This window comes from Thermobia domestica, chromosome 2 (assembly GCF_964235325.1).
Source record: "Thermobia domestica chromosome 2, izTheDome1.hap1.1, whole genome shotgun sequence".
Lineage (NCBI taxonomy): Eukaryota > Metazoa > Arthropoda > Insecta > Zygentoma > Lepismatidae > Thermobia > Thermobia domestica.
In genome coordinates, this window is record NC_137455.1 from 123,672,657 (window position 1) to 123,693,446 (window position 20,790).

The 20,790-nt window shown below is 32.8% G+C and overlaps 1 protein-coding gene across 4 annotated transcripts in view; it reads right to left on the reverse strand.

Moving 5' to 3' along the window:
- The window catches only part of Chd1 (chromodomain-helicase-DNA-binding protein 1), a 120,014-nt gene that overhangs the window by 68,414 nt on the left and 30,810 nt on the right, over positions 1-20,790 (reverse strand). For 3 of the 4 annotated variants that reach the window (XM_081745662.1, XM_081745664.1, XM_081745656.1), the window contains exons 3-6: positions 19,782-19,989; positions 9,446-9,582; positions 5,191-5,385; positions 1,541-1,716 (exon numbers count right to left, since the gene is read on the reverse strand). In XM_081745662.1, coding sequence (XP_081601788.1) covers positions 1,541-1,716; positions 5,191-5,385; positions 9,446-9,582; positions 19,782-19,989 — 716 coding nt within the window. The remainder of the gene's footprint in view (positions 1-1,540; positions 1,717-5,190; positions 5,386-9,445; positions 9,583-19,781; positions 19,990-20,790) is intronic. The other variant, XM_081745660.1, reaches the window with a different exon arrangement.

Genomic DNA, 20,790 nt, shown 5'->3' on the forward strand with positions numbered 1-20,790 from the left:
TGGATTATGTTTATACCCTTATAATGAACTTTTAAAATAAATTACAAATGTTAACTAGAAAAATGCAGTTGCATACAAAATGCTTACACGGGCTCTCAAACACACCTTTAGAGCTTAAGCACCCACCAACCATTCACTATGCTTTAGAAAGAATAAAGGTTGAAATTAGAATGAAGTTGACTTGGTTCGCATGGCAGCAAGTACTTAAGCTTTCACAAAAGTAATAAGTAACAAGTTTCTGTCTTTTTCCATTTATTTTTATCATATTTTTCTTAGAAAACTGCCAATGTAAAACATAAATCACACGAAAAAATGACTATTCCCAAAAAAAGTATCTTTTAGTGACAAACTTGAAAAAAAAGTAACTTTTTGTGACTAATTTGAAAAAAAAATAGTAACTTTTAGTTAAAAAAAAAAAGTGACTCGCTATGAGCCCTGCAATGTACACACTATTTATTGCATTCGCATTTTACTTCAAAATTCCACAATGATACTTCAAAACTCACGCATTACACGTAAATAAATAAGACAAGAATTTTTCTTAAGTTGTAGAATTTGAATTATTTAGTTCTTACAATCTGTTAACGCAAAAAATTACACGGTAAAAATCTGACAGAATCTATGCATATACGCTAACTCGGTAGTGCTCCACAAACTTAAGCCTAATTTTAATATCATTTTTCCTGTAAAATTTGTTAAAGTAATATTGACCATGGGGAGGAAATCATCTTATCATACAGAGTAGGTAAATTAAATGGATATTACTCACATACTTCACAAAATGGCAAAAACAAAATATTGATTCCTTGAAAAAGACATGGTTGAAGAAAGAGGAAAACAAAATTTGATTAGTATTCCATTGTGTCTCTGATTACTAACAGACTGAGAAAATACTTTCAAGAGGTCTACTATAAGTGATAGTTATGTGGAAGACTTGATGATGATATATTTAATATTGTTTACTTAAAAACTTGGACATGTTCCGAGAAAATATTTACGAAATTTTAACAAAATTTAATATAAAATTTGAAAACAATATAAAGTAATAAATTGCTTATGTTATTATTTTATTTGATAGAACGTTAAATGTGTATGTCTCCATTGCAACTTATTTAAGATCAATGTAGTTCAGCTCCACGGTAAAAGCTGATTGTCTTCTATTGCAATTACCTCCAAAATAATATTGATTTTTTGATATATTTTTACATATAAACTACATATCAAGATCTTTAAGTTACACCAAGAAGTACTACAAACTTTTTGTTTCACCGGAACAACGGAAGAGAAACTCAAGTCATCTCTGCATCAAGTTGTGGATTGAATGCTAGAAACCATTGACTTTGTCAACGAACTTAAATAAATCCACTAGTTTTTATTAACAGTAATTTCGATTTATTATGAGACCTAATAGCATGCTCAATACGTTCTTTCATCAAAATATAATGACTATCTTTCCCACTTATTAATCTTCGAAATATCACTCTTTAATTTGTCACGAATTAATGTATGTATTAATACAAAATACACAATTATGACATACCTCCTTTCTTCCCTTTCCTTAGTGCTAAAACTCTCTCAATTGTTTCTGCGTTGTCTGGTTCTGCAGGAACTTCTGGTTGGCCCCAATCCACTTCTACTAGGTCTTCAGATCCTGTCTTTTCATCTTCACTCTCTTCTTTGTAGCTAACTTGAAGTGCTGCTCGTCGAGAACTGGCCCTGGTGCAAAACACAAATTAACTTTCTCTACCTGAAGATATAGTGACAGAATTATTTATCAAGTCACTAGTCCTGATTGTCAATGGACTGGATAGGGACCACGATGGGAATTCTACCTAACACACTTTCATATTAGAGTGAGGCCGCGCTAAGAAGAGCTCGGACAACTCTCACGTACGTTCTAGCGCGGTTGCCACATTTATCTTCTATAACCATAGAATTTCATGCTCAACAGAAATTTCTTTTTTTCCCCCATAATAATATCAAATCTCTTTCCCTAATACAGGGTGTAGCCCTCGCAATGGGTGCTAGCTACACCATAGCTAGCTAACTTTAAAAAAAAAAAATCAATACAAGGGGATTTTTTTGGGAGAAGAATCACCTATGTGTTACAGCAAAAATGTTGTTTATCATCATAAATGACGAAAGTGTGTCAAAAGAAAGACAGAAAGTACTGTGTTAAGATTATTTACAAAATCTAAATAAACTTATCACTACTTCTAAACACACAATGTTATATCTTTGAAGAAAAAAAAAAAAAAAAAAAAAAAAACTGACAAACCTGAAGCTAGTTATAGAACGGCATTCAATTGTAGACAGTTTAATGCCATCTGCTGAAGAAATCCTACTTCGCAGTAGTCCATCAAAGCCTGTACATCAGATCTTCCGTACGATGTGTCTGAATTATCACTAATAGTTTCATCATCTGTTGCGTCTTCGTCACTGCTATCATCACTGTCTTGCAATGAGATCACCAGTTCTTCTACAGTGTTTTCAAGTAAACCTTCTTCCTCCTTGGAGTTCAAAATTATTTGCCAAGTATGATCCACGACTTTTTTCCACTTTGCTGGAGTAATTTCTTTAATCGCTTCCAATATTAAACCGCAAATACTCTGCATGGTGAATGTCTTGTTGTTTTCCGCAACGTAACCTTTTAATTGTGCCCAAATCAACTCAATTGGGTTGTAATGGCAATGATAAGGGGGCAACCTGATAACTTTATGTCCTGCTGTCTTAGCTAATTCATCGATCTCAAAACGTTCTACCGTGTCTTTGTAACGTCGAACAATCTGAAGTAATTCAGCTTTGTTCATTGATGAACAAAAACCAGGAATTCGATTTTCTTCAAGCCATTTTACCACCGCTTCTTTCCTTGTAGACGTGGTAGGCGCTTTATTTACCTTTGTATTGTGAAACGATGCATTGTACAAAACAATAGTGGAGTGAGGAGGAATATTCGCGAGAAGAGAGTCTTAAAACCACGACTTAAATTTTTCGGATGTCATTTCCTCGTGGTAGTCCACGGTTTTTTCGACTGGAAAAGAAGCATGCAATGTGGAACAAACCCATTTATTGACCCTGCATGTAAAAGAATGAGACGACCGCCTTTTGCTATTGGGGTTTTAGAAGTACCACGAATTGACTTGTCTGTCCAACCCACAGACCTAGCGTGTCCTACGTTCACCCATGTTTTATCAACCCACACTATTTCCTCAACAGGAATAAGAGTTATTTCCCGTAAAAACCGGGCACGATGCGCCACTACATCTTCCCTCTCAAGAAGAACAGTTCTTCCGGAAAATTTCTTCCAAGTGAAGCCTGAGTTGTGCAAAATTTTGTTCAGACTACTTTTTCCTCCCTTGAACAATCCAATTTCCTTCAAAGACGTCAGAAGTTTTTTCTTGTTGGGTATTCTTTCCTCTTATAATAATCGTGGATATGACGACGAATAGAAATTAATGTCAAAGTCATCCAAATTTGTGACTTACATAGCCTATTACGCTTTATTCCTGGGGTAGATAAAGTTTCTGTCGGTTTAGCGAGGTCTTTCGGACACTTCTCTTTTGTGATTCTTTTTACAGTTGCAGGGCTAATGTATAAAGCTGAAGCTACTCTTTCAATCACTTTATTCAATGGCAATAAAGGACCATCGTTGTCACGTTCTTTTTCGAAATATTCCCTGAGATTAAACACAAATTCCCGTGTCTGCCTTGTTAAGGACAGCCCGTTTCCACACTTCTTACGCACTTCAGCCATAAACACAAACACACAGACATACACACGCTAAATTTATACGTTAGGTCTATATGAATAATACGAAAACAAACTACGTTCCACTGACGAATGAAAATAACAACAATTACACCACGATATTCACATCAATGCACTGAGATAATAGCACACATTACATAGCACTAACAGACAAAACAACCTGACAACAGAAAAACTGTCATAGTACTGAGTAGGTATAAATCCGACAACACTGTCCTATTACCATGGAGACAACCTAGTGTTTCCAAATGTATTTTTGTGGATCTAAACCTATCTTGCCCTTCACATAATGATTTATTATTATTATTTAAGTATTCTACGAAAATACAAACATAGCTGGATCATGTTCTTTACTGTCCAACTATTCAATTTCTAAATCAGTCCTTATGAAAAGCTCTTTATAACGGTTTCTATAATATATATACTATGTATTTTTTTTTTTTTTTTCGGATGTCAACAAATTGCCTACAAAGACCATTAGAAATTCTACAAATTTCAGCTTGACATTCCAAATCACGGGTCATTGCCCTTAAACTATAGAAGAGCCGTATACACACACACTCACTACCCTCTTCGTTTTCAATTCCACGAAAACCTACCCCCTGCGGCGACAGGGAGGTAGACCGGTTGTTGTTCCATGTAACTCCCTTCTATTTCCGTAGCATTCTTGTCAAAAGGACAGAGTTGTATAAATGCAAGTGGAAAAAGGAAAAAAAAATGTAATCATTACTGTAGCCAGAACGTCAGGCCTAGTGGAACTACGTTGTGCTGGAACGTTGAGAAGTAAAGTAAAGTACTATTATTTTTTTTTAAAGAAAATCTACTTTGTAAATATTTCAACTTATAATCTGATTCAATCCTGATAAAGTGATTCGATTCCTTCCTCGTGATGTCAAGTGTTCACTTTGATTCTTGTTGCTATGACAGTTCGCAACACTGTCTGTCGTCAGCTTACACGATATTAGACCTGTCAGAGCTCAGGTTGTGATGGCTTTAGTCTAGTATAGGCACAATATCTTAAGCTTGTATCAGTGTCACTACAAGTCACAATATCAGTCTTTACAAATAATTAAAAACTAACTAAACAAATAAACAGTCACAACTGAAACAATTACATTAATTTCCAAATATCCGTAAATTATGAAGTAAAATTACTACTGGATAAGGACACCTCATCTACGGTGCCAAATTGTTAAAGTTTACATTTAAATTATCAGCTTTAAAACAGTACTTTAGAATCGCTTACACTTTACATTTTAGAAATCTAATCTCTTGTGACTAATAGCATATTACGTAACAGAAAAGAGATAGTATTAATTTTATTTTATTTGTTTTTTTATTTTTTAAATTGAAATATTTCATATTCAAGTTCTGAAAACGAAACTATTAACAATTGTAAATTTAACTTAATCATTATCTCACCTTCGATTGCATTCAGCATCACTGTCAAAACTTGATTCATCAGAGGAATCACTGTATCTTCTTTTATGCTTTCTTACTTCCTTTTTCCTTGGCGCAGGCTTGCTTGTCTTTTTCAGTGATTTCGTTGAACGCTTTTGTACTCTCTCTGAACCTTCCGACTCTGAATCCGAGGACTCAGTATTGTAAGTGTTAGAACTGAAAAACATCGAAGCGCATAAAATTATCTTCCAATATGCTGAGCTGAGGCAGATCTACACTTATTAACAGAAGTAATAGTTTACTGTTAACTAATATTTTAATTTCGTAAGAAACAAGTTTCGCTTATATTTAAGACTCGAGTGGTTAGCGGAATGGCATCAAGTTCTATGTTATACGCCTACTGATACATAACCTACGGTACTAGTGCTAATCACCATACGAAGCAGTTGCCACTTACTACAGTTCATCGACGCCTAAACATTTTGAGTGAAGTAAAAAGAAGTTTTATACACATGTAAGCATAACTTGATATCAATCAAAATGACACGCTATATAAAATATGAAGTTCTCTTATTCTCAGGATGAAGATAAAGATTTGCGAATTAATTGTCTCAAATTTTTAAAAAGTAGATACGATACGATTATTTCCCATATAAGCTATTCTCTGGAAAGAAACGCAATCATATTCCAAATTTCGTGTCTCTATATCAAGTGATTTAAAAGAAACACGTAATTAACTAAAATAATCATTCCTTCTCTACGGGATGCACGAATGAAAGAACTGTGATCATGATAACCAGCCAGAAGTGACGACCAGCCACCGTACCGAAAAATCAAATATCAGGAAGTAGGTATTCCATGACGGTACAATTCACAGAGTAAAATTTTCATTTTTATGCAGTAAGATCTTCCACCATCTTCGAAGCTGAATTTTCAAGTGTAAGATATGATACGAAAAACCATAACAAGTAGTTCTGTGTGAAAGTGCAAATACGAAATACTGGAAATATATTTTCCCCTTCTTTCAGTGTCTGCTTATTGAATTCGTTCAAGAGAATACCTATTATAGGTATACAAAATCGTTCCTTTACTTAGGTATCCAACAAGTTAAAAAATCCCTTTCCCTTTTAAAATTCCCTTGCGGATTCAATTTTCTAAAATCCTTTAAAGCATCTAGGATAACCCTTAAAATGTCATCTCATTTGGCCAAGGTACTCCGAAGATATAGCGATCAGTCAATCAACGGAATCCCACTTTCATTGAAGCAAGCGTAAGCGAACTCCTGTCGCTTGACTGAACATGATTTAAGTTTCTATTCTAGGATAACTTCATAAAATTCACACTATTATAATGTAACGAAGCTTTTTAAATTTATTTACTGCTTAGGAAATAAGCCTATTACTTGAAGTTGAAATCTGTTAAAAATAAGGGATAAAATCAAGTTAGAAGTTTACAAATATACAGTGATACACGTATCTTGATACGCTCTTGTAAATTTAAAGCTATTGACGAAAAATGCTGATGTTTTGTACCATATACACGTTGAAAGAGGGATACTGACAGACTGAGATATCACCAGCGTAATAGTGTTGCCAACTCAACATTAAGTTACAGTTTTTCAGATGACACTACATCAGGTTATTACACATTTCAAACCTACATGTTACAATATATATTCATTATTCTGAGTTGCAAATTAAGGACACAACAATATTACAAGCATCACAATTTTGGCAGCCTCTACAGCAATACTAACGTTAAGTGAGACGGACAGGGCAATGCACATCCGAAGTACTTTAGTGTCTAATACTATGATCGTAATATGGAGAATATCGGTTGAATAGGAACATAGTTATAAGGACTGAAAATTTGATTTTCTTTCAAAATCCTTTATTTCGAAAAAAAACTGCTTACATAAGTATATCATCCAGTTACATAGATGGTTTTGAATAGATGTGATATCATAATGTCGTTTACAGTCATTTGATACCTCAACCCGTTCTGGAGATATGGTAAACAGTGGTAAAGTTTGCAATACTGCTTAAAATTATGTAATTCTGAGAACTTGTAATTATACCTACCACTGTATTGTACCAAAGTATTGTTGTAATGTCATAGAAGCAAAGTAAATCAAACATTGTTTTAAAACGTTCCCACAAACACTCCACTTTAAGCAATATATCAAATATTACCATTTTTTAAAATATCTCCGGAACGGTTTCGGATGTTAAATTGCTGTAAATCGCATTATTATCTTTATGTCTATTGAAAAAAATCTACGTAACTAGATGCGATACTTTTCCGAGAAGTCCTTTTCCGAAATAAAGTCTCTACGTACTTCTCCGAAATAAAAGTCCTTTTAAAAATCTTAAATTTTTAATTCCTCGTAACTTCTTTCTACTTGTTCGAAATACGTCACCGTATTATTCGACATTAAGGTGCTTTGTATGTGCATTACCTAGTCCGTCTTACGTTGTTGAACCCTCAAAAATTGGGTAGTTTTTCGATTTTTGTGTTACTCTAGCGTCTTAAGTTTCCAACATTGCATAACAAGTGTGGTAAGTTTTCGGTTTTGATGTAGGTATGAGTAACATGACGTAGTGACATTTGAAAAAATACAACTATGTTGGGTTGGAAACACTGTTAACGTGGTGGTATCACAGAATGTGTCAAAATATCCCCTTGTAGATATTTGCATATGAAATTTCAGCGTTTTTATTTATTAGTTATAAAGTTACAAGGGCGTATCAGGATAAATAGTCCACCCTTTATATAGTGAGTAATAAGTAAATGATTCTCACGATATTTTGTAAAAATTAAAATTAGTTTGAAGCAATATGGCTTGTATGATATTTTCTTTAAAGCTTTTTGATCACTTAGCGTATTTTCTTCAATAATTTCTCGTAATCTTTGGGGTTAAAATTAGTCAGGAAAGGATGGATGAATCCATCGTTTTTTTTTTTTTTTTTTTTTTTTTTTTTAGTTTAATTATAACAGTAACATTCCTATAAATTACTCAATTTTCATGAAACATAAAGCCAGTACAATGGGATTTTTTTTTTTCCTTGAGGTGAAATCAGGGGTACAAAAATGAATTCCTCCTTTATTTCCAAGAAAATGTTTCAATATAACTGTGTACTTCAAAAGAGTAAAGGAATTATAAAAGTGCAAGAATAATGGAAGGGAAAAGATCACAAATAAATATCCCGCAAACAATTCATACATTTACTTCGTAAAATATACAGTTCAAATTTTAATCATTCTTAACACCAAAACTTACACTTTTTGGAAAGCTATATATACAGAAAACATAAGAAACATTGCAATCTTTGGTAAAGAATTAAATCATTACTAAAAACGTTAATTCAGAAGAAAAAAAACTAACTATATATAAGAGGTGTGTTAGGAAGGTAGTGAGAGACACAACGGTGCACCACCTTTACACGCCATTTAAGACAGCCCTTGCCTGCTGACTCAGTAAATGTTTAGATTTGTTCCAGTTGCTATACGACTGTTACTAACGTCTGAAGTTATGTTGCGTTTGTGAGGTGTGTTACGGAAATGGACAGACAGAAGTGTGAGTAATGGTGTGCCATCCAATTTTGTGTAAAGCTTGGTGAATAGGACTAATTATTAATTTTTATATTATCATTTATTTTTTTGATGGTTTTTGTTTTCATTTTTCAGTCTTTTTTTTTTTCATGTTATACATATTCTTCTCTTCAGTTGTTATTCGTTCGCCCTACAGCACTCTACCGACCTATTCACCTCATTAGTTCCATCTCTACAGACCTACTCGCCTCGTTAGTTTCATCTTCTTCATCTAAACTCCATCTACTTAACACTGTGTGGTAACACTATCAAAATAGCCCGTAATTCTGTATTGCAACATGGCGCCCAACTGGAATCTGTTTCTCAAAGCTACTAGTCTTGTAACATTTTTAACAAGTCGTAAAATATCATGAAAGACAAACACTAGATTAGTGGTAATAATCATTTCTAAATGCTAATGTTGATACCTCTAACTTGTCATAATTTTATTGTAAATGCACTTGTAAAACGTTTGATTTTAAAAAGCTCTACACTAATATTACAAGACTAGTAGTTTCGAGAAATAGACCCCAGAACACTAATAACATTTTTGCTCTACCTTCCTATGTGATGAAGTATATTAGCGAAAGTAATCATAGTTTTTAGATTTTAGCTTTTCTAGTTTCTGTTAAGTAATTAATTTAATAAACTTGATTCTCACTTCAATTATATGAAATGTACGCACCTTCTTGACGATTTTCTACTTTTTCTTCTTTTTCCTTTATCACTTGAATCACTTTCAGCTACTTTCAGTCTTTCAGGTTCTTTTCGTGATCGCCCTGATCGACGAATTCCATATACATCGGGATTCTCCTCCCAACACTGAAATTATTTTATTATATCTTTTTATACTAGAAAAACGTAATTTTGACAAAATTACAGTACGTTACACACATTACATTGTTGTAACTTCATGTACATAATCTTACAGATATAAAAACTAATTCTATTTACTTTTTCCCTAACCCAAAAACGAATTAATTCTACATCACAAATCAATTTTAAGTTCGGAATCTAAGTCGTTACTACTACATTTACACAAAGTTCTCTTTAATGACTATACTTGGAAAAAAATACACTACAAAACACGACCAGACTATCAGCAAAGATGTTATTTACCTGTCATTTGGATACGGTAACCCAATTCGAAAACAGGCAATAGTTCGAAATTGCAATAGTAATATTCAACGACTAGAAATGCATTATCTAATGTTGTCCAAGGTATTAGCCATTTGGAATAAAAAAACAAATTAATATAGTTATCTTTGAACCACTGAATGTCTAAAAGAAAATTGCAACTTTGCTTTTGTAATTTTTCATCTTCTAAACATGGAATACTAGTCCTCTTCGACTAGAAATAAAGGTGAAGATATAAATTACCATAAAATTAGTTTTTACAAAATAAGAATAGAACTAATCGGAATATGAAATCAAATTTCCTCCTTGTTAGATTCTGTAAGGCTTGAAAATAAAGTCAACATGTCGCAATTGTCTGGGATCACGATTTCACAGTGATATTAATTTTTAATGTAAATTTTCCCTTTCTTGGTTTAACGCCAAGTTCCTTCAATAAATAACTATTTTTAGAACTGTTTGTTTGTATTCGTTCTGCATCTTTCCTTCATTGTGCTTTAAATATCACTCGTTTTAATTGTCAGTTCTGAAACGGAGCTTTCATTCTTAAAAGGGTAACAAGACTTACTTTTATAGATCCACTAGCTGAAATGTCTGTTCTTCGCACGAGGAGATTAGCATCATGAAAAGTATTATAATTCCCTCTCCCCTTACGATAAGCATTTCAATGGAAGTGTAATGATAAAAATCAGTATGATTCTTTATCTTTGGCATAAATTTTGAAACATCCAACTGCAACCTCCTTACAATAAGCTCATTAATGAAAGTGACATCATCAGAGTGTCTACTAAAATTCTGAAATGAAATTTCATGACTTTTTCTTTATCAAACCATAACATTTCCTAACATTCTCAAGAGGAAATTTGGATTCGAGTTAGGCCGAATTTTCATGCATGCGACAGAGGTGTAATTTGCTAGCGATTTGGTACTATCTAAAGCCGACCGTAGACATTTATGGTGAATAATAATAATAATAATAATAATAATAATAATAATAATAATAATAATAATAATAATAATAATAAAGAATTTTATTTCCGTTAAGCTCTACATAGCAATAGACGTCAAAATATGATACAATATTGATACGTAAGTATAAATAAATAATGATCTATAACTAAATTAATGATGAAATGACAATAACCATATGCATTTTAAATACTAGCTCAACACGAGATTAGAAAATACGTTACACTTCTATTGAACAATTAAAATACTCCTGTAAAGAATAAAAGGGCGTTGCAACTAACCAATTGTATAACTTACTTTTAAATATCTCTGTATGTTCATCTTTTAGTATTGTTGGCAACTTGTTATACAGTTTTATTCCAAGTGTCTCATACCTATTTAACGATTTGGACAGTCGTTGATATGGGACATTTATGAATTTACTGCTTCTAGTATTATACGAATGGATGTCTTGCCTGAGTTGTAAATTTTGGTAATTACTTTTTATATAGAGGAGTACTGTATAATGTATAGATAGATTATTGTCATAATTTTAAGATTGATAAACAAAGGTCTGAAATCAGTTAACTTGTCTGCGTTTGAAATAATTCTGATGACCTTTTTCTGTATTAAAAGAATGCTATTTACATGATAATTGTTACCCCAAAATAATATACCATGCAAAATTATACTCTGAAAAAAAGCAAAGTAAGCTGATCTGGCATAGTTATCAGGAACATGATTTTTTTAGTTGTTTTAGCAAATATATTACTCTTAAGAATCTCCCAGAAATATGATTAATATGCTGTCCCACGATAACTTCACACATTATGAGTTATTCTCAACAGGCACTTCTTTTAGACTAAAAGTCATATATTGAGTTTATTCTCGTTAAGTAAAAAAACCATTAGCCTTAAACCAAATCACAATCTGATCCCATGTATTTTCAGTTATAGCATTAAGTGTACTAAGATCAGGACTAGTATTTAGGAAGGTCGTATCGTCAGCATATAATATAGAGTAAGCAGATAAAAAGTAAGGTAGATCATTTATCATTAGTAAAAATAAAAGTAGCCCAAGTACTGAACCTTGGGGTACTCCGTACTTAACTGATGCAATACCAGATTTATTGTTATTTACAAAAACAATTTGTTTACGGTTTTCTAAGTAAGACTTGAATAATCTAAAACTTAAACCCTTGATACCGTAGTACGATATTTTTTTTAAGAAGAATTGTGTGTTCAACACAATCAAAAGCTTTGCTTAAATCACAAAATGTTGCCTGAACAAAATCCTTGTTTTCAAAGCCTCTAATAACCTTAGAACAAAATTTTCCAGTTTGATTATATTTGTACATATATATATATATATATATATATATATATATATATATATATATATATATATATATATATATATATATATATATGTATATATATATATATATATATATATATATATAAAGCTAGATTTCGTGACTTTTTCTTGACTTTCATGACCGTTTTCTGATTTCGTGACCGATAGACACCCTGCATCATAAAAACGAAGCTTGTAATGCGTACTAACTACATTCCAAAAGTCATTTCGAAAGTGTCAGTCGTTCTTCCATAACTTCGAAAACTATGGATTCGATCTCGGTCACACTGGACGTTTTATTTTTTACCCCTTCTCACCTCCATGTCAATGGGGGCTGAACTTGGATTTAAACGGCACTATTAATCTTAGCGACCCCGTAAACTATGAAATACAATGTTAATATTGGTTGCTTTCGATTACTTTTGTGTTATCCCCTTCCCACCCTAGGGGTGCTAGGTATGTCACCCCATAATATTTTTTCCAGTTAATAAGTCATGTGTACCAAATTTGGCTGAAATTGCTCCGGGTGATTCAGAGCTACGCTGCAACATGTATACATGACTGATATATCTTCACTTTGCTAATAAATTTTCGTTCAAGATCAGTAACTATTCTCAAAGCGATAAAAATGAGAAAGGGATAGAACATACAACAGGATTAACTTCTTTCTACTTAGTATCTCTCCAGAATGTATTTTTCGGACGTGACGCTCAATTAGAGGGAACCATCTAGCATCCAGTTCCTATCCAAATTCAATTTGGATCTTCTAGTCTAAATAAAACGTGTTTCAAGAACTGTCATGTGAATATGGTTTTTCGTTTACTTATTACCTCCACCTCATTTATACATTCAGTCTCCTTTGTATGCCTCACATAGCAAGGTCGGAGATTACATTTTTCGAGTTTCTAATATGTTTCTTCATTTTGGTGCCGTTTTCGTATACCCACATATTCTTCTTCGCATTTTAAATGCTCTTCATACACTTCCAAACTAATGTCGGGACCCATATAACAATGGAAAAAAAATACGAAAAGAATAAAGCTAGTTTTAAAATAAATTAAAGATATTCTAGATTTACTCTGAGTGTAGGATACAAAGTTACACCGACCTATTTCTGCAGTTTTGTTGTTTCTTGTTTAAAGCAGTCTAATTCCGTATGTTGATGAACTTATTTTAACCATTTTCTCATGATACTACACCTACATCCATTGCTTCTCCCTATTAGTGAGCAAGAATTGTAGATCTTTTTTCACTAGAATGAAGTTTCTTACCAACGGCAATCTTGATGTTCAAGTAAATATAATTAATTTTGGTTTCTAACAATGCCAATTGTATTGGATCCTTATAAGGAAAGAGAATATCATCAAAATAGCGCCTGTGTAAAGTAAAACAAAAAACATTGTCACAAGGAAATGTACACAATTATTGGCGAAGAATGATCAAAGGGATTTTCCCATTGCTAATTTGTCATTTTGAATCTGCGAACTGAAAGATTTCTTAAACAAGAAAATGTTTGAATGGAATATATTGATTTTTTTGGATCAGGGGCCACAACATTTTTGAACGGCACCTAAATTGAGTGTTCGTATTTTTTTACGGAATAAGCACATCATACTGAATTAAGTGATAGTCTTGGTTTGGCTATACTATATGTAGTTCTCGAGATAAAGGCCTACAACAAAATTTTTGACTGAAATATATTGTATCTTTTATCGAAAAAAACAGAGAAAATCTGTTAGTGAAATTGAAGGTTGGAAGGGAAACAGGTTAAGTTCTTTATGTCAGTTTTAGCGGTTTATGGTAGTTTGTATCGCTCTTTAATTCCTAGTCGAAGAGGACGACAAGTCTTCAAAATGTGGAAAGAAGTATTATATTTCTTTTCTAATTTTTAATACACAAACTTTCTGTATACTTCAGTCCTTCAATACTATAAATTACTGTAATATTACCTTTTCACGGTATGAAAGTGCAATCTAAATTCAAAGACGAGTTGAAACATCCTTGAATCTTAAACAGTTATTCTTTTCTCTAGATTCCCGGCGGGAGCTCATGTGGTTCGGATTCCACGTTAATCAGTAGGTCCACGTCTCATATAGCCTCGCTGCTGAAAGGGACGCTAAACTAAAAATCAACATCAACATCTTTTTTTCTAGATATTTCACCTCGCGCTAAAAACGAACTTACTAGAACAGTTAAACTATAAACAAATTACAACAAACGTGAAAAGTTACGGAAGTTAAAGCGGAGTTATTTCTCTTCTATTAAGTACAAAAGTAGCATTGTGTACTAAAAGTATACACTCTGTTCGACACTCTGTATAATGACTCACTGTTTGGGAAGTTCTTAACAAATTTCTGCATTCACACAGGCTACTTTATATATATATAAACTTTATTTTCAAATGTATTAACGAGACAATTAACAATTGTTCAGTTTTCCATATATATTTATTATACCTTATATATATATATATATATATATATATATATATATAATATAAATAAGGTATAATAAATATGGAAGAACGACTGACACTTCTGGGGGAGAATCGACAAGCTAGTTCACTCTCCTATTATACTGATTAATGCCCTAAAGAAAACCACGTACAACTTCACAGGATGGTTGGCATCCACAATGTAACTTGAAATCTTCTTTTCCTTGCGTCACACTATTATTCTTGCAATTTAACCCTCTATGTTACAATGGTTACATCACAAAATCACCTTTTTGAATGATTCCTCTGTGTTTCCCGTGTTTTCCACTGGTTACACGGTGAAACCACGTTGCAGCACTGATTATCTGCTGCTACCTGCTGTGCAAAATTTCAACTAGTTCTCATCTAGATCAGTAAGAGAAACCATGTACAAAAACAAGTGAAAAATTAAATATTTCCTATATAGGAACAGTCTCTAACTATCATCTTAATTAGATATACACCAAACATTATTTTTTCAGAATAATATTTTTATCCATGATCCTCAAACGGTTACGTAGTTATTTTGCCAGTATTTCTACGTCAGAAGTGGAAACATTTTAAAATGTAATTTACTAAATTAATGAATCAAGTATCCTACCCAAACACAAGAATTTTAAAACTATTCTACCCAAATCACTGGTATGGGGCACGGTTAGTTAAATCACTAATCTTCTTTCTCTCAGCTAATTTCGAACGCTGAACAATTGTTACACTTCTACATGTTAAGCACTCCCACTGAGCTTCGGTCACAGCTATGTAATTTCTGAGTTTCTACTCATCAAGTGGTGAAACATCTTATTTCATAGGACAAACTGCTTTCTGCGCTCTTCTTTCCTAATGAATCTGTTCTTTTTCAACCTAGAGTATTTTCTTTCGTTTACTGATATTCTTATCCTCTGTGACCAAAGCTAAAGGGAAAAGTCAGAAAGCTGAAAGTGTAAGATTGTTCAAGAATTGAAATTAGAAGTGAGCAAGATTATCCTATCTAATATTTGGTTAGCAAGTTAAGTGTTTAGGGTCACAATCTTCAAAACTAGATTATTCATGCAATAACAGAAAATAAATAATCTTGCCAAATAATTTTGAATTATAGTCAAAAATTTAAATATAATTTTTAAAAAATCATCAGTTCTATTATTCCAACGGATTCTCTGATTTCTTTGCTTTTATCGGATACAATTAAAGTAATTCAGTTGAAAAGTGATCGAGCGCTCAAATCTTGCGAAGGCTCCTTAATTCAATCCCAGGTCTCCTGACTTTCTGGTGAAATAACATGGTGTCCGTGGGTTTTCTTCCGTTCACCAGCTTCCTCGTACTTTTGAATTCCAACAATTCTTCAATCTTCAACAACTTACAATTATTATTCATCTCCTTTAGCTTATAGGGAAACCATCGAACGTTAAATTTAAAGCGCTTTTCAAATGACAAGTTACACGGTCTTAAGCGGGCTTTCCGCTTTCTCCAATCCCAGGTCCCCAGGGTTCTCAATTTGCTGCAGCCGAAAATATATATTGACTTTTCAAACTACTGCAAATATTATCAATATCAGACATGCTACCTAGAAATGTAACTATATTAATTACTCTCTTTAGCAAGTAGGAAAACAAATTACGAACACACACGTTCAAAATGCATGTTTCTATGTTAACTGGTTGTCATGATACAAGACTTTCAAAACTTTTTACATAAAACAATTGTGAAAATCTTTAATAAGATGTGTGAAGTACGAGTACATTTGAACTAAAGTTTTTGTTTAATATTTTCTTCTTACAGGATCGAATCTGCAACATACTACAGGATAGTAAAGAAAACAACGTATTATAGTCCTGCCAAAATGTCTTGATCCGTAGCAAAAATGCGAACTAAAGCTTACACTCTCGACACACCCACGCGTTGAGCCAATAAGGGTTCCAGCTGTTGCTAAGCGAGAGAGCGGTAGACGAAAAGGAGTGGAATTCCTTCAACCGATAGCAGCGCTTGGAACGGAAGACTAGGTGTCAAGTCAATATGGTATATCTTGGTCAATGTGTGTCAATGTGGCTTTAGTTCTTTTTGCTCTTTTGTTCATAGTATAATACGAGTAGTTTAAAGAATGAAAGAAAATAACATCACATTTCTTTCGTAAAACATTTTTAAAACGAACACTTCTTTATCCGGTATAGCCAATGTTTTCTTTTCTCTTTTATCTATTTTAAATAGCCTATTTATTATTATTATTTATTTCTGTTCTCGCTTCGTGATCACGTTTGAGTATATCATTATCCACTTCTCTCTTCCCTTCTACTCAACATATGGACTCCAGATTACTGAACGAGTGTAAGCATTTAAATGATACGATACATTATCGCATTCGAAACAAACTCGACTATTTCGCGATATGGTCATAACAGGATTAGACGACAGGTCTTCAGCAGTTCTAGTGAGATAAATCAAAATGTAATTAATTTAGATAACATTTATATTTCAAGTATGCACGGTGAATATTATAAATTTTATTGGAATATCATGTATAGCATTACGAGTGCTGTCAATTCACTTCAGTAACACTAGATGGAGAAACAGTGAGAAGGGAAAGGGGCGTCCGCCTAAGGCAACGCTGCGCTAAATATCGCGTGTCATTGGCTACTGTTCATGTCGCTTCTCATCTGAAAAGAGCTGTAAAATTTCAGGATACTTTCCTGACATTAATTATTATGAAGTGCTTCTATCAATATATATTTATAGCGTTTGTGTTTATGTAGTAAGATGCTCATGTTTAGGTACACGTCCATTTTCAGTAGCAGTGCAAACTACACCACTATATTTCTTGTTTTACAAAAAAACCATTGGAACTTCGACATCTTTGTGAAGTTTCACGGAAACAAACAGTTCAAATGAAGTTTGATGTTTCAACATTGTTCGTTATGAAATCCATTCTACTTGGATTTCGAGAAACTATAATCGTTCACGTTGCTGAAACTAATTACGTTATTGGTCCCTGGTTAGATTCCAGCTCGCGCCAAGCGAACTTTGTGGTAGACAAACACCGTGTGCGTAGGTTTTCTCGGGGTTCTCCCGTTTCCTCCTTTATTCATTCAACCATTCCGTTTATTTATCATCATCACCGTCTCCATTAGCCAAGCCCGCATAACCCTAAGACGTCAAACTGAAGGATTTCATAATTACGTTATTCAGATCACACTCACGAAAGTCACAGCGTACCTACTTCTTTTAAAGTTTCATTGGCCATACTTTGTATTTTATTTCAATCAGTAGCATATGCTTTAATATTACACTTACTCAGTTGTCAACCTATTACAAAAGAAATATTGCAAGCATATGGAGCGTAAGTCATTCTTTATTTCTTTGTTTTAACTTCTTTGTTAATGAAAGTTTCAGCTACTTTCCTGTGTTTCATTTTCAGTGTACTGTTTATAACTCCTTCGCTGTATCCTCTTTTAAAAAAGTATCTTTCTAAGCTGTATGTAAAAAACACCTGAGTATATGGACTAGTATGAATTACGCAAACGGACTATATGATGCCAAGAACAATTAAAGATACATACGCCTAAAGCAAGAAGGCAAATCGGGATTAGTGGAGTACGCATTAATTCGAGATCATAAAATTCCCTTTAATGGTACAACAGTAATAGAAAACGATACAAATTTCTACAATACTAATGCCAGAAGTATTTGAAACAAAATGAAATACCGAATAATGAACAGCAAAGTGTAGAAATTAAGTAACATTTCGGACACCATAATCCACAAAAAAAACTCTCAAGCTATAACGCATTCCTTGAATTGTTGAGTTCTAACAAAGTTTTGATGGTCCTAACAACTATGTGATTTGAATAATTTAATTAACATTCCTAAGACGGATACAGCTTTGTTTATTTGAAACAGGGGTGAAAACAGCGTCAATTATTAGAAGAATTTCCTACTTAATGCTTGCAAAATGCTATGTAGCAAGTGATTAATTAATTAGATTTTAAGACAAACATTTTCACGTTATGTTACGTAATTTGAATAGTTACTATAGTGGTACGCGGTATAATTACTATTTCGAAGATATGTTGATGATGAATCATGATCCTACAGAAATATTCTTTTCTCGACAAGAACCAGTATCCCGAAATCCATCGCTTAGTTTTATAGCACTTTGTAACTCCGCTTATCAAGTTGATACAAAATAATAATAATAATAATAATAATAATAATAATAATAATAATAATAATAATAATAATAATAATAATAAATAAATAAATAAATAAATAAATAAATAAATAAATAAATAATAATTTTGCATCCTCCTCTCCTCCCATTACTTAGGGAAAGATTAGTGCTACACAAAAGCAGCACCTCCACTTACAGAAAATTCCCGACACCTACTTACGCTTCTTCACACATTGATAACCAATCACCTTAAGTTCTCCTTGAGTACCAACTAGTGTTAATCACTATGCTAATAGGAAGAAATCCACTGATATTCCAAATAATGTGTATAGTGATATTACAGTACATCCACGTACACAAAACCGTAAAATCTATTCACCAATCACCCCCAACCATAAAACCCATTCACCAAACACCCAACTTCCAAATAATGTGTATAGTGATATTACAGTACATCCACGTACACAAAACCATAAAATCTATTCACCAATCACCCCCAACCATAAAACCCATTCACCAATCACAACTTTATTTTGCGAATACCAAACTTGAATCCAGATTCTAGTAATATACTCTGAAACCAACAATCATGCATTATTTACTTTTTACAATAACAAAGCTTGCACGTGCAAACATCGCTCTAGAAACCAAAGCAATATGCAGCCTACTTTTAATCTTAAAAACCATGTATTAGAGGTAGGCAAATGGACTGTCTCATATGTCCACAACTCGTCATATATCACTACTAGAAATAATTTTTGGTTGGATACTATTAATACACAAATTGATCTCTAATAATTAAAACAAAGAATTAGTGGACATATAAGACATTTGGTACGCCTAGTGCTCAAAGAAAAGTGTAGAAAAAAAGCACTTAAAGCAGTGAAGCATTGAAAAAAAAATCACTAACTTAATTTCGTTCCGAGCCTGTACTCTCACATGATGGCCTACCTCTAACTTTGCTGTTGAGTTCTTCTTTACCTGCTTAATGTCTGCGATTCGTTCTTTCTTTGGAGTTTTTGTACTTTCGGAATCAGTTTTTCCATCTGGACTAGAAACTTTTTCAGGGGAATTCTTTTCGGAAGGACTTTCTGATCTGGAACCGCTTCCAGATTGACTTTTTGAGTTTGAAGACCCAGAGCTGCTAGAATCAGAATCACTGGAAAGAATATAATTAACTGTTTTATTTAACACTGACGAATAATGCAAAAATAAATTACACTGTAATTAGCTCTCCTCATATGCGTGTAAGGTGAGCTTTCTTCAAGGGTACGTCTCTTCGGTAGGTTTATATATAAGATATTTAAACACTGAAACTTGTAAATCGTCAATGGTCGTTAGATATCTTACATTACAACGAAACTGGTATTCATTTATTTTCAAGGGTACAAACTGAGACAACTTGCAAATCTGTCATTTCGAATACAAATTTCTAACTAGCAAAGTCGCTGGAATCTGGTCTATTTCTTTATTGTTTATTATACTGCGACACAAATACAATAAATGATATAATTAAAAAAAAACTGTATGAACGATTTTGAACTTCTCAAAAATTAGAAAGTTTCAAAATGAATTGTACGACACAGATACAAACATCTCAAAAATATAATTTTGTAACGAAGTAATTAATGAACTATTTAATAAGTAACTTCTTTCAAAAATGAATTAACTCTTAAATTAATATCTAAGTAAAACAGTTTATTTAAAAGCAAAGGAAATGTTATTTTGTAATATTATGAGCTCTGAAAGAGCATTCAGAAGTTTTAATATGGAAATAAAAGTATCATAATTCTTCTTTTACTACTCTGAGTAGTGGTCAAATGTTACATTATTAATAAGAGGGACATTCCATGTGAAATTAACGAATGAAATGACAAAATCTGACCTGACCATCTCAGATTTTTGTAAAAATTGGTGCACAGCTTTATTACAATGAGAGATGAAAAATTCCCAAATATTA